The 15,895-nt window shown below is 43.1% G+C and overlaps 2 protein-coding genes across 2 annotated transcripts; both read right to left on the bottom strand.

The window, feature by feature from the left end:
• Window positions 1–55: 55 nt before the first annotated feature.
• Window positions 56–2,044, bottom strand: LOC145444340 (protein O-glucosyltransferase 2-like). Its single transcript, XM_080322309.1, has one exon. The coding sequence runs from the start codon at window positions 2,025–2,027 to the stop codon at window positions 540–542; it is 1,488 nt and encodes a 495-aa protein (XP_080178435.1). The 5' UTR covers window positions 2,028–2,044; the 3' UTR covers window positions 56–539.
• On the bottom strand, window positions 2,044–5,899 carry LOC145444338 (aryl hydrocarbon receptor nuclear translocator 2-like). Its single transcript, XM_080322307.1, has one exon. It carries the CDS (start codon window positions 5,184–5,186, stop codon window positions 3,489–3,491), a length of 1,698 nt encoding a protein of 565 aa, XP_080178433.1. The 5' UTR covers window positions 5,187–5,899; the 3' UTR covers window positions 2,044–3,488.
• Between the last annotated feature and the right edge of the window lie 9,996 nt (window positions 5,900–15,895).

The following is a 15,895-nucleotide window of genomic DNA, read 5'->3' as shown; positions in this document are numbered from 1 at the left end:
GCGGTTCAGCTAGTAAAGTGACTCGTCTAATAGGCTGCCATTAGAACGGCATGAATTTTCTAGCAATTCAAGAATTTATTGTAAGGATTTCGAGTCGAAAACAAACCGTGTAAGGCAACTACTACAGCTATAAATATAATATTGCATACATTTCAAATTGATCTAAATTGCATTAAAACATTTCATATCGTGGTAAAGGATCAGATAAACAGACGTTCATTAATAATCGATTATTTCAAGATTTATGAATATATGAGAATGAGTTGATGCAAATATGTACGAGTATAAACGATGCAAATATGTACGAGTATAAACAGACACAATCAGGTTTTTATATTGTATAGAGAAAGTTTTAGAAAAATATGAAATTTTATCTCAGGCAATGCTAACATTTACGCTAGTTGTGTACAAGATATTTCTTTCCATTCAGCACTCCCAAATATCTTCATGATTGTCAATATCAATATTTCATCTTTACGCTAGTTGTGAACTTAGCATATTCAGCACCTTCAAATATCTTCACGATTGTCGATTAAGGCTCACAGCTCCTCATTCTTGCTTGCCTTTTTCTTCTTGCGGTGACACGCGCAATTGTTCTCTTTATGCTTCACCTCCTCCATGCTCTTCAGCACTTTCACCGGCCTGGTCTGCCGGGACGCATATTCCTGCATCGCCACCGCGTAGTAACAAAACAACTGGTCCGGAGTCAATATCTCTCTCGCCAGTTTTGTCGCGGCTCGCTGCATTTCTCTCGCCTCCGCATCGTGTTCCCTAGCCCACTTTATTTTCTCTAACAGGTCCGAAAGGTTGTGTTTCACAGGCACGTAATGCTCCCACGGATTGAATCTCTGGTAGAAGTGTTCATAGTATTCCGAGTCTTGCTTGAACACTAGCGCGTCACCTGTGAGCAAATATGGCAAACGGTACGCCGCTACTGTTCCGTCAATGTTCAGTTGGTACTTATGCTTGAAAAAATCAAAAAACCCGATATGCTTCACTTTTTTACCGTACTTTTCCTCGTTTTGCTTGAAAAAGAAGTAGTTGGTGATAGCCGCATCAACGATGTCTGGATTTTTGACGCTCATTTCTGCCAAGTCGAGTCGTTCTTGCCGACTGTCTCTGCCACGGAAAAATCCTTTCTCGATTTTTTGCTCCCACTTCGGCCCGGTGTTTGCCTGCACGGAAAAAATGTCCAGACTGACCCTTCCCAGCATCTCCAACGTGGACTGCATGAGATCGTAAGTGGGCAGTACGATGTCAAAAGTTTTGTCTGATCCACACCATGAAAATAACGGGACAATTTGATCGGCCGGTCCACGTTCCAGTGGCCAGTCTCCGAGGTTGATAAGAAACTCGACGTCGGGCAGTTTTGTTTTCTTTGTGATCGACAAAAGCGCGCCGTCCATGAACATTTTAAAGCCGGTGTGCTGGCCGTGACATTGTCTGAATATCCTGTTTTTCTTGACGACGAAGTGACAAAACGAATGATGTCTCGCAAACTTGGTTATTCCTTCAGATACCATCTTGTCCAAGTCGATCACGCCAAAGTTCTCAAAATCCTTGCCTATTTGCGAAAAAGCGGAGGGGCATTTCAAGGCCTTTGTCCATTCTTTCAAAGGCATCGGGCAGTAACATTCATCACCGTACACGTTTTTCAGCTGGTACGGAGATTTAGCAACATGCTTCCCTTGATGCTTAATGTGTACCTTTAAATCTCCTCCAAAATCATACAACCGAAATCTGGCGATGTATGTGCCGTTGTGAAGATTAAGAACTTGCCGCCATGCCCGCACTCGTTGGCCAGTGGTCGATTCTAATTGGAGATCGTAAAGCCCATCAGCTAAATCTTCAGAGATCGCTTTGCCTTTGCTATCATGCGAATGTATGTAGACATACCTCACAGGCAAATTTGCATCATTGACTAGTCCCGGGCCTTCTACAATGGTCTTTGACACATCTACCTTTGCAGCGTATATGATACACAGTACATGTACAAAAAAGCTGAGTATTGTGGGAATATTTCCCATTTTATGGGTCGAGAACCTAATACAAAAAATACGTTAGATAATGGATGGAATGGAATAAGAAAAAGACTTCACTTCCAAGAAAACAATGTGAAAATGAAATCTCAAATTGTAGTGACTAAAAGATAAACATACACTAACTATACCTAATGGTGTCATCATGCAAGGTCCTATAAAACTTATAATGGTTCTAACTTCTGTCCATCAGCTAATCTCCATTCCCCCAACCTACAGTGTCACAATTTGCAAAATATCTCTTAAATCTTTAATCCCTTCGGTGAATATTAACACAAGAAACTATGGGGTGAGAAACTCATTTATCTTGAGTTCAATTAGGCAGAGTGAATTTGAAAATGAACAATGCAGGCAGCACACGAATGGCCTTTGTTAAAAAAAATTCTATTGTCAGGGTGGTAAAGTAACACTTGGCCATTCGAGACAAGCCTGCACTCAGGACAAAGTAAAAAAGTTCAAGTTGCAATAATACATTATCAATACAACAGCACCAAGTGTACTAACGAGATGCACACGATATCAAAAGGTCTGCAGTTCGAATGTGATACGTATGAATTGTATATTTACACATGATTCATATAAGAAAGTATACACAAAGTGCAGGAATAGGTTAAAAGACACTAGAAATATAAAATGAGAGAACCCAAAAGGTATCTGTACCTGCCGTTAGCAATGCATTATTTCAAATAATGAGAATTAATAACGAGATCATTAAGGATGTAAAAATGATGAGATGAGCAGCGATAAAACAAATAATTATACAGGTAGTTCAATATGCAATGAATGACATTAATACGCATCCAGCTGTGAGTGCCACATTCATGAAATATAGAATCCTCAGAGAGCCGGATACACCACATTGCGAGTACAGCCTGTCATGAAATTCCGAAGAGTCAAGCATGTTTCCTGGACAGTTTTCCAGTCCACCACCCTACACAACCGTGACGAGAACATGTATACATGTAGCCTACAACGGTTTAATAAATAGCCTTTGATACAACTTTTGAGATTGTTGACTTGCGGCCATCCCTTACGACATCTTACTAATATATTCAAAATTTGGCACATACAGAGCTTGATGAGACCAATTGGTCCAACCGTTCATGGACTTCAATCGCTGTGTTGGTTTATAATGCCACAACATAGCCAATTCAATATTATCAATGTCACAGAAAATAAAATACTGATAGGTCAGAGTCGCCATTCAAACTATGCTGCCATAAATAACTACAGGGGTATAGTCCGCCACAGAAATGGATTGAAGAATGCACCATGTCACCATAGCATTGCTGAAACACGTGCAACGATCAAGGTGTTTGAAAGGTAGGCCGATATATAGTTAGTTAGTACATTGTAAAGCTTCAAAATAAGCGAAAACAGGATATCGGCGAACACATGAAATCCAAGTGCAACATTGTTCAAAGAAATATATGTCTAAGTCCACACGAGTTACTGCTGATGCTGAGAATAATTCGAGAACATATCAGGGAAATCCTCTTGTCCGTAGTTATTACCGCCTTGATCTAAAACCGGCGGAAGCATCGATTCCTGGGTATGATACGCATCTGGAACGCAGCCTTCAACACCATAACCGCCCATAGGCGAGGTTTGGTATGGACCGTTGGAGACATTGTACATGGTAGGGTGCGAGGGCTGGTTTGGAACTCCTCCCGGGTAGCGGTCCATCAAGGTCTGGGGATATTGAGCGTTGGTTTCATTTTGCATACTATTATGACCCCATGCGGTCTGAGGCATGACAGGAACAGACGGCGCATTGTATTGTGGAGCTGTGTTGTTTTGACCGCTGTAATTCAGAGTATTGCCTGGTGGAGATTGGATTCCGGGTGACTCGATTGTTTTGGCTCCGTAGCTCTGATCAAAAGGTTGAAGCGTCTTGGAATCTTGGCGTTGGTCCTCGGCAGATCGGCCCGCTTGCTGTGACTGGCCCGGCTTCACCAACGAGTTTGTGCACACGATATACTCAACTTCGTTGTTGTAAGGGTTTTGAAAAGCGAACGAGCTTGTTCTCATGAGAAGGTATTCTCCGTTCTGTGACCGGAATCGGTACATCATCGAGAACACTTGTCCGCGCAGCAGCATGACTTGTTTGAAGCTCTCTTTTGCCTGTTCGGCGTCGTCGGGATGGTAAAATTCATCCGGCGTCTTCCCGAGCAAATCCTGCGGCTGATACCCGAGAATGCTCGTCACTCTCGAATCGACGAAGGTGTAAACGTGGTCAAAATTGTGACGAGACACAAATTCGTTAGAGTCGGCGGTGGGATTTAAGTCGCCAAACGTCGGACGGCTGGTAATTTGCAGACGTGCGATAGCAACAAGGCAATAATCCGTAGCATTTGGATTTTGACTCGCGATGTCTTCCAATCCATCTGGTTGACCTTCGGATCCGTTAAATCCAGTTGGAGGCCAAGGTTTGATGTGGCCTGTAATGTGCATAACAGCGTGAGGCTCCTCTCCCTTGGAATTTGGCCCAAGAGTATTTCTCATCCTCTGATATCTAGAGGGGTTGTTGGAAGGTACTTTGCCGCATCTCATACGGCATATAAAAGCTCGTCTCGAACCGTTAGACACTCTCACAGAGCTTTGCTGCCCTTCTTTCTTTACAGTTCCGGTTTTAAGATCCAGCATGCGGCCACCTCCTTGATCGTTCAGACTCAATTGCTCCTGTACTTTTGGAATGTCCTGCGGGTGGATCAGGTCGTAAATATTGTGACCCAGCCAGTCAGTGTGCGCCTGACCGAGAACTGACGTGACTGTGTCAGAGACGTAGACCACGTGGCCCGTCTCGCAAGACGCAACAAACAAGAACCCGTCGGCCGATTCCAGGACTAAATGCTTCAACTCTTGATCCGTGAGAAATGCAGGCTTGTACGCACTGTCAGCACCTCCGCTAGGCATTGCTCCGCGTAATTGTTTCATGTGCGTGACCGCCATCCGAAGGATTGTCAGTTTATCGGGTTTTCTAGCCAGGGCACTGCAGCTCGGGACCATGTCAGATAGTTCGGTAATATACGCAGTCATTTTATTTCGACGTCGCCTCTCTATTTCCGAGTGGTTCTCTCTCGCAAATCGTTCTTTGTCCGCCTGCGACATGTCGTCCATTCCCTGATTGCTTGCTTTGCTATCCATGTCCGCAAAAATGAGGCAGTTCTATTTACACTGAACACACTATAATTCAGAATTGGATATATCTATAAACACAAATATTTTCAATTGCCATTCATCTGACATATGGTAGGTCATATTTTGCCCGCGACCGGATTTGAGATTTCCAAAGATATTTTAAACAGCTTCTTGGAGGTACAGAACTTCAATATACAATTGAATAGTATATTCATATTGAAATGAACCCGAATATTTCCGGCTGATCGTCAGCAACTAGTAGAGAATTCAAAAGAACAGCGTATATCAACAACTGTAACACAAAATATGACGTCACCAGCACGAAATGCCGAATATGAAAGCGTTCAATGTACTATTTTTAGATGATACACAAGCTCTTTTTGTTGACACAGCATTGGCTGGTGTATTTTGATAAAAGTTGACTCCAAGGCACACAAATGAAAGTGTGAGCGACCCTTTCCGAGTATGCGAAATCTGTCGTCTCGATAATTTTTCGAACAGGCGGGATTATCCAACAAGTGTTTGCCAATTGCATGATATTTTAGTAAAACATTTTGAAATGTTGAGATTGATTTTAGGTAAAAATATTGTTGCTGTTGTTCAAAATAAGCTATTCTGTGCCCAACATCACTATTCCCAATTTCAAGGACTACTCCACATCATTTCGACACCTTTCTATCTTTTCTTTGTATCGCAGTTTTGTGTTGTTTTGAAATCATGAAAATATTTCTAAACCGATACTGATACTAGCCCTGTGGATATAAAGCTGTATTAGCTGTATCAGCAGTATCAGCTGTATCAGCTGTATCACCCTGTGGATATAAAGCTGTATCAGCTGTATCACCCTGTGGATATAAAGCTGTATCAGCTGTATCACCCTGTGGATATAAAGCTGTATCAGCTGTATCACAGCTGTATCAGTTGTATTGCAGCTGTATCACTCATATATCAGCTGTATCATGAATGATCGAAAATTTTCGCGCTTCACGCTGGCTCACTAAACAGTACAACAATAATTTCATGGCAAAAGCGGACAACGTGATGGGGGACGGTTTATCACCCTATATGAGCCCAAGACTCAAGGTTTTTTGCGGAGCCTGACGAAGTGTTGTTTCGTTCCTGCCAACGGGTATACACCTGGAGATGTTTAATTAATTATTATTCGAGGGGTCCTATCTTTTCAAACACACCCCACTCAGCTCTACCGGTCGGTAGCCTAAATTAGATTACGTGAGCAGAGAGAGGAAAAAAAATGATAGCAATCTATATGCAATTCCCGATCATATATTTCTCTTGCTTAGCGCGTTTAGGCAAGAAGTGCTGACTCACTAAATGGACACCCAATGTAGATTATATGTAGCGATAAACAGCGTATAGCCTATAAGGGGGGTCGGTTTATCACCCTATAGGGGGCCCAAGACCAACGTTTTTTTTTGGGGGGGGGGGCTGACGAAGTGCTGTTACGGCCCTGGCTATAATGCGTCCTGATAATGCTAATGAACCAAGGATGATGATGATCTAGTTTACGTCTGACATTGCGTGTTTGCATAATCACTGTAGGGGACGATACCCTTGTACGTGTACCAATACCCGACTATTTTGCATCCCAGACGTAGTCTTGGCGTGATACTTTTTATGCAGAGAGAAACCTGGATGATAAAGCTGATAATTGAGTGATACAGTTCATACCTGAGTGACATGGTTGATACTTGAGTGATAGCCTACTAGACTATTTCGCGCATCCCAGACATAGTATATAGACGTGATACTTATTGCAGAGTGATACCTGGGTGAATCTCGGTACGGTTTGTCTTATATAACATGGGAGCAGCGATGATTCTCAAAGTTAAAGTAATTAAAAAAATAATAATAATAAAAAATCAAGAATTTTTTGAACACAAGACACCGATTCCATGCAGGTAGAGTGATACAGCTGATAGAGCTGTGATACAGCTGATACAGCTTTATATCCACAGGGTGGTACAGCTGATACAGCTTTATATCCACAGGGTGATACAGCTGATACAGCTTTATATCCACAGGGTGATACAGCTGATACAGCTTTATATCCACAGGGTGATACAGCTGATACAGCTGATACAGCTGATACAGCTTTATATCCACAGGGCCCTGATATGACTATAGCTGATATGGCTTTTGCGATAATAATAGCATTCCACGGAGGAAGAATTAGCTGATGTGAAAGGTTATATTGTCTTGACATGTAGCGGCCCAGGCCCAGACACTGTCAAGGCTGATGACGCTTTGTAAACGAAGTGAGGCTTACCCGCAAGATCAAGCTTTACGAGGAGATACTTCTACAGCAGATACAGATACTGTGTCTAGCTAACCCAAATACCGATTCTTCAGTCGCTGAAAACTGTTCTTGTCGTTACACTCACTAACACTGTTGCCCTACCTCGCCCAGACATTGCTTCATTGATCATTTGCTACCATTGTTTAATTTTTTTTCTATTTTCCTTTCTTAACCAAACATTTTTTACCGCCAGACTGTTCAGAGTCAAGTGTATACCTGTTTGATGCTGGTATGATCAGACTAGATGACCTTCACGGTCTTATCGATCATTCCTATCTAATACCGAATACTGTGCACGCATATTTTCTGTACCACCATCACTGCCGTTTGTTATGTATTTTGGTTCGATGAAAATAAAGACTCTCTCTCTCTCTCTAGTATAGGTCCCACGCAGCTCATAGTTCAAAATAGAATGAAATTGATGATCATATATGTTATGTTGTATTTGTATTTCCTTCATGAAATATTATTTTTTGTGGTAATTATGCCCGTCGTCTATGCTAGAGAAGAGAGGACACATCGTTGTACTGACGTAGCGTAGTGAAAACGTGGATGTTAAACTCTACATGGCCTATTTTATCTCGACATTGAATTTATGCATCCCGCGTGAAAGTTCCGACACTTTCCTTTTTTTGTATCGCCTTCTTGTGGTGTTGTGAAAGGAAAATTATTAACAACAGACTGACCCGACTCCACATATAATATACCTGATCGCTCCCAAGACTCCGAACTGACTCGACGATACGATAACTTGCAACGTAAACAACTGTTTAGAATTTACCAACTTTCTGAATGCTAACTAGTAATGTTGCACACATGGTATCACACGCTTCTGGCTTTACGGAGAGTCGGTAATTCTGAACAACATTTTACGATGCATATCTCATATTCAGTGGTGGCTTTTGGGGTGGGCGAGGTGGGCGGTCACCCGGGGCCCCCCTGGTCGAATAACCCCCCTCTTTGGTTTAAGCGCTTTTTTTAAGGATTATAGCGAATAAATGTGGAAATCCGTGTACCAATCAAGAAGATGATTTCGTATAGATATGTCAATGATCATCAAATCTCTGCATTTGTTAGAAAAGCCCCATATCCCGATAATCATCACGTCTCTGCATGCGGTCGAATTACTTAGTTTGGATGTAGTCTATAACCTTGCACTCATGCAATAGTAGATATGGCCTAATCCAGTACGTGTCACAAACCTTGAGGTGGTGATAGATAAATAATATTACTAAAAATATATTGTAAAGGGGGCCTGGAGGCGGAGCCCCACAGAAGTTACGTGTCACCGTCATATCTTTTCATTGTATCGCAGTTTTGTGGTGTTTTGAAATGATGAAAATATTATTGAACCGATACTGCGCAATGTGCATTCCTCTTCTCTACTTCGCCTAGGCCAGTGATTCCAAACCTGTGGTACGCGTACCCAGGGCCGTAACAGCACTTCGTCAGCCCCCCCCCCCCCAAAAAAAAAAAAAAAACTTTGGTCTTGGGCCCCCCATAGGATTATAGACCGAACTTCTGGGGGGCTTCGCCCCCCATACCACCCTCCGGCGATACACTGTTTACCGCTATTCATCATATCCTTTGGGAGTTTGTTTCATGAATCAGCTTTTTTCGCCGAAGCGCGCGAAGCGCGAAAAATTTCCAGAATTCATGATTTCATCGGTCAGTATGATCAGGAATTGTATATATTGTTATCAATTTTTTTCTTCTCTCTGCTCACGTAACCAGATTTGCCGGTAGAGCTGAGTGAGGTGTGTTTAGAAAGGTAGGACCACTCAATAATAATTAAACATCTTCGGGCGTATACCCGTTGGCAGGAACGAAACAGCACCTCGTCAGGCCCCCAAAAACGTGGGTCTTGGGCTCCCATGGGGTGATAAAACGACTCCCCCCCCCCATCACGTTGTTCGCGTTTGTCACGAAATTATCTGTACTGTATTGTGAGCCAGCGCAAAGCGCGAAAATTTCCGATAATTTATGATAAAATCGGTCAATCAGATCGGCGATTGCATACATATTATGCTATCAATTTATCGTCCTCTCTACTCACGTAATTAGATTTACCGGTAGAGCTGAGTGAAGTGTCTTGAAAACGGGAGGGCCCGTAAATAAACATCTTCGGGCGGGCGGACCCGTTGATATGACTTCGTTACATGATGTTATTTCGTGACTTCCAGTCTGCTATATCAAAAAATATAGAATCGCCCAAACGTAGGCTTCTAAACTAAGAGACGCACACGATTTCAAATTGGTATTTCTTCACTGGCATAAAATTTTTCCCAGCGGGATGGTATTTGTCTTGTGAGGTTCAGATTGCAAAGACAGGAACATTCGGCGCCAGTCATTTAGGCGCCTATGGACAATTAAACCTATATGTATTTTGTAGAGCCTATATAACGAAGTCTTCGGTCTGCATAAGGGCATAGACCAGTGGTTCCCAACCTTTTTCTACCGATCGCCCCCTTTTCAAGGTCAACACCGATCATCGCCCCCCAAATTTTGTGCACCGATAATTGGGCATACAGACTGTAATCACCGCGGGTTGACTAAAAAAAAAAAAAAAAAAAAGGTCATCTTTCTCCGCTCAGAGCTGAAAATAACGTTTTTTCTCTCCAAATTGCTAGGTGGATGACTAAAAAAAAAAAAAAAAAAAAAAAAAAAAAAAGGTCAGCCGTTTTGACGCGTCATCGCCCCCCTATCGCCCCCTTCGCTATTTTCGCCCCCCATCGCCCCCTTTGTCCATTTTCGCCCCCCTATCGCCCCCTTCGTCATTTTCGCCCCCCTAGATCGCCAAATCGCCCCCTGGGGGGCGATATCGCCCACGTTGGGAACCACTGGCATAGACCTTTTCGGCCAAGCTTTTCTCGCTGCCGATCGTTCTGACACACTTCTTGGAGTTGCATGTTATATGGCCTAAAACTTGATTGTATGTCTTGTGGGTCGTGGCGCGGTAATGGCCCAATACCCAACAATATAGATAAATGGCTACTTGAATTCGCGCGTAGCGCGAAAAAAAATTGAAAAAATTGCATAAATTTTCAAAAAATACTCTATGACTTATGCTAATTCAAGAAATAATTTGGGGCCCCCTTCGAGCTCGGGCCCCCCCCAATTGGGGGGTTTGGGGTGCGGCAGTTACGGTGCTGCGCGTACCATTAGTGGTACGCGAAGGTCCTCCAGGTGCTACGCGAGTAGATTCTGTTTTTTTTCGACCGAAGGGAGTTATTAGTTCGCGTGGGGTTGATTTTGAGTTGTTTTGAAGCCGTCGTCGTCGTGGTAAGGTGCGTCCGTGGTAAGGAAGCCTACGTCGAAGAAACGAAACCGACTTGTTGCCCCCATGCATGACTTTCGATGCGGTGTGAGCCAGAGTTGGATCAATTACAATATTTTAATTCAATTACAATTACAATTACTTCCTTGCATGTTTCAATTACATCACAATTACAATTACTCACTGCTAAAAATAACAAATTACAATTACAATTACAATAACTGTTAAATATGTAAACAATTACAATTTAAATTACAATTACTTTTAAACAGGTAATTGATTCAGTAAAGAGGTGTTCTTTGACAACCGTAGCGACGTAATTAGCAACAATCTCAAGCTATTCATGTTTCATTCCTGATATGTACCCTTTAACTCGAACGTATTCGAACGATTCCTAATCATGAGTACTGAAAACTACAAGCATAGAAAAATGTTTCAAGCTACTGTTAAGAACCAAAGGTTTGAGCGACTGCATTTGATGAACATTAGGGTGCGAAACGTTTCTGGCCCCAGTAAATTTGACCAAGATTGGGGATTGGGGAAAACTCTCTCGTTTCACCAGACAGCATTGTTGCGTCCCAATGTCAATCTCTCGTTTCGCCAGACAGCATTGTTGCGTATCAATGCCAATCTTCATAACAATGAAAAATTCGAGGCTGATTGTGGGGGTTCCAGGGCCCCGAGCGGAATAAAATTTATATTTTCGTAATCAGTGCAGAGTCAACTTTCGATTGATACCAGTTTTACCAAATTTAATGCTCGGCAAGCAGGTCAAAAATGACCGTCAAATTGCCTGTAGCCAAATGGAAATCGTGACGTGATACAATTTCACTGAGGCATGAGATTTGCTTGTGTCGACACCATATAGGACACTATGGTTGCAACAAGCCTTGGTATTGGTCAGAGATTTAAAAAAAAAACTTTGACCGTGGTGTAGGAAACGGTTCAGCACAGGTTTCAGAAGAGTTTATTTGCTGTTCATCCATTTTTGGAATATTAAGAGTTAGTTTAGCCCACTGGTTTTCTAACTTTTTTAGACACGCCCCCCTTTATGACAGTGAATATTTCGTGCCCCCCTCATCGTCATAGCACACAATGAAACCTGAAAGTTAGCAATCCTTACATATAGTTTGATGGTATTGTAACAGTGTGGCTGTGTCGTGCCTGGAGCAGTAGATAGCTGACTTGGCGACTGGCTGGCTGTCTTTAGGTTGGCGACTTCTTAACTCACAGTTTCACTCGGTACGGATGTATTGCAGCAGAGAAGCGTACGTTATGCGCTGAGGTGAATCTCAGATCTCAAGGGCCGTCACAGAGAAACGTGGGTTTATATACCCGAAAATGCGTAACAATGAATGCGATTGTAATGCGTTAGCCAATGAGAACGGGTTGGTAAAGTTCTAGTGACAGGAAAAAGGCAGTACTCTAGCTAGGACTATGTTTGGCGTAACAATGCTTACAAAGCTTGCGCAACACTAGCAGAGATAGTAGAGTTCTACAAGTTGTCATGATATACTAAAATCCTAATACAAGCAAAGTATATTTCCTTCATAACGGATGCCTGACGTTAGCTAGGGACATTGGGTTAAAAGGACCAGCGGTTCGCTACACCGACCCTCCTTTGAGAGGGAGCGGAACTAGGTGACGTGGAAGAGTCAAATTAATGAATTACCGTTGTCGGTATCCGCCCTGAAGGAAGATAGCGAATGCGTGGGTTTAAAGCTAACAAAAGCAAAAACATGCAGTTATGAATGATTGATGGATGGACCGAGTGAATTTTATATTATTACAACACACTACTAGCCTACAAAAAAAAAGTAGCCTATGCAGAAACAACAATAAAGAGGTAATCACCCACGCAGGGGTGGCGATATGATAGTTAAATCGATCGCGCCGCGCGTGGGGGCAAGGTTCTTTAAAAAAATCATAGCAAGTAAATCACCCACGCAGGGGTGGCAATACGATAGTTAAATCGATCGCGCCGCGCGTGGGGGCAAGGTTCGTACAAAGTCACCATGCTGAGTGACTAATGAGTCAATATGTGCAGGACCCTCGACGGTACGTGCTGGGATGCTGGAATGGGCTGGATCGGTGGTTGGTGTCGCTACCAAGCCATGAGCGTGTGGCGTCATAATGCATGCGTGTGGACAGTTGAATCTCGGACCTCGGTATCAAAACCGGGCGATTCGCGCTAGTCGTCTTACTCCGTTGCCGTATGCTGCTGTACTGTCGTGACCGTTGTACGTCGGTGTCAAATCCCAGAGGAATCGGTTCGTACGAAGCTTTGAGGCGAACGTGGAGCAACAACTGGTTGTTGAAGTCGTGCGTTTGAGACAGGGCCGTGAACTGTGCGTCGTTCGGCTGTCGGCAATGGAATGAGCGAATCAGTAGAGGTTGTGTCCACGTGTCACGCTGTCCGAGTGGTAGGCATGATTGACCGATCGCAGTTATATATCCTGGTGGCCCAAGCATCCAATGTCATCTCCAATGAGCGGCGTACCGTCGTCCGGGTCGGGAATTAAGCGGGTAGGCTGAAAACAAGCTAGGCGCCAGCATAACGTGATAAATAAAAAAATGTCTAACGATTACTAAGCCTAGACAAAGTACAGAAGATACAGTACATGAAACAATGCAATTACTACAGCCGAATAACCACAATCCAGGCGGGGCAGCCTATGTAATAACGGGAGTGAAGGCAGTGCCCAGCATAGGACAGGATGCTGTGGCCTGTCGTTTTGCCTATGATTCGGAAGGATCGATGAGCTAACTGCTGTAAGGTGATAAATATCGTCATGCGCGCGGTGTTTATCGCGTAGAATGAATGATGAAAGTGACCGAATGGCGGTTCGAATTAGCGCGTGCAATCGTAACTGTGGTAGCCATGCTATAATAATGCATGTTTTTTTGAAGGTATAGCACTGTGCCGACCGATATCGTAAAGAAGCGGTCACTGATGTATAATGTGTATACGCAGTGTTGCCAGTGGTAGAGGAACCCACCCATCACACCTGTTCGCGAAATGGGGGTGCAACGGTGAACATTCTTATCGGGCGATAAATGAACATTATATTAACCGGTACACGATACATAGTCAAAGATTCAGATGTGAGTCTAACTGTACCAAATCCTTCTCCAGACTTCATGCGACCCCGATCGCTCGGGGTCACACGTGCGCGCAGAAATCTGAAGACGTCCTCGGAGCTAGAGTGTTCACTCTTACTAACGATGAACATATGCCGAGTGTCCCGGAGCACTAGATGGATCCTCAAATGTGTCGTGAGCAAAGTTCAAACGTTATGAACAGACGGAGCTCAAAAGACAGTCCTTGAACTTAGGCAGCGCTAGTTACCCGACCAGGTTACGTCACGATAATACTAAGATTCGAAGAGAGAATAAGACATAGCGGGAGGTTTATATGGCAGTTAAGTGGTAGCGATCCTGTGGCTAATGGATGATTAGCGAATGCTAGAAAAACTGGCTGTTTGTGTGACTAGGGCGAAAACAATGAAAGCAAAAAAAAAGAGAGAGCACGTAGGAATGAGATTATACATGCCGTCCTAATTACTTGGCTTGAAAGTGGCGAACATGCAAAATATATAAGTATCGAGCGAATCCATAAGGGGAACGTTCGTGCCAGCAGCTTTGTTATGAATATTAATTATGGTCTCTGGATTGTCGTTACGAGCCATAGAAAATGTTGAAATATACGCACGTGCACACTGCAATTTGAAATGGTAATGATAGGATTGAAAATGAGAACGGCGAGTACCGGCAGTAAACAGTTGCGATACAACGTTATTTGGAAAACTGTTCTGGCGCCTAGCCTATTCTCAACAATCGGAAATATGAACAAGTTACCGGGTAAGTCAAGATCCCGTGGCTCCTGATGTCGATGGCGAACGTACGGTCTTGCAATATCCCGAGGCTTTGTGAGTTACCGAACACGGGGCAACATGTAACAGTGTGGCTGTGTCGTGCCTGGAGCAGTAGATAGCTGACTTGGCGACTGGCTGGCTGTCTTTAGGTTGGCGACTTCTTAACTCACAGTTTCACTCGGTACGGATGTATTGCAGCAGAGAAGCGTACGTTATGCGCTGAGGTGAATCTCAGATCTCAAGGGCCGTCACAGAGAAACGTGGGTTTATATACCCGAAAATGCGTAACAATGAATGCAATTGTAATGCGTTAGCCAATGAGAACGGGTTGGTAAAGTTCTAGTGACAGGAAAAAGGCAGTACTCTAGCTAGGACTATGTTTGGCGTAACAATGCTTACAAAGCTTGCGCAACACTAGCAGAGATAGTAGAGTTCTACAAGTTGTCATGATATACTAAAATCCTAATACAAGCAAAGTATATTTCCTTCATAACGGATGCCTGACGTTAGCTAGGGACATTGGGTTAAAAGGACCAGCGGTTCGCTACAGTATGGAAGGTTATGACTGTTGATGAGAGAATTCTCCAATACGAAATTCAGACTACACACCGAGCAATAACCATAAAACAGAGGTGAATCGGGCCAAGCGCGGAAATAATTTCATTTCACTGGAGCGTCGCGCCCCGTTCAGATGCTTTTTCGCCACCCTAGGGGGGCGCCCCCAGTTTGAGAACCACTGGTTTAGCCTGTATTGTAATTTTCACAAAATTTTCTGTCGCTACCCAAGTATGGGAAACAGTTTAGCGTGACTGAATTATCTAGTTATAATGCAGCACGCATAGAACACCGATGTAAATAGGCTAATTATTACATGTGGTGACTGCTTACTAAGGCCTTAAGGCCCCTCGTCGTCATCCTGGTTCGTACCCGATTTTCACTCGTACGACGAATAAATGAATGAATAAATTATTATTTTAAGTTGTGATTGCCAGGTTTTCATGAAAATGTAATTGAGATTATAATTGAGCAGAATTTTGATCTAATTACAATTTCAATTACAATTACACAAAATAAAAATGCTTTAATTACAATTACAATTACAATTACATGAAAAAATGTAATTAATTACATTCAGCTCAATTACAAATTACAATTGATCCAACTCTGGTGTGAGCAAAGGTATGCCACCAAAGTGTCCTATATGGTGTGGACACCAGCAAATCTCACGGCTCAGTATAATTGGTCT

Source organism: Botryllus schlosseri, chromosome 8 (assembly GCF_051294905.1).
Source record: "Botryllus schlosseri isolate E-star chromosome 8, Bs_hap1, whole genome shotgun sequence".
NCBI classification, from domain to species: Eukaryota; Metazoa; Chordata; class Ascidiacea; order Stolidobranchia; family Styelidae; genus Botryllus; species Botryllus schlosseri.
Note: the sequence above shows the minus strand (reverse complement) of the source record. Positions and strands in the feature narration are given on the sequence as shown.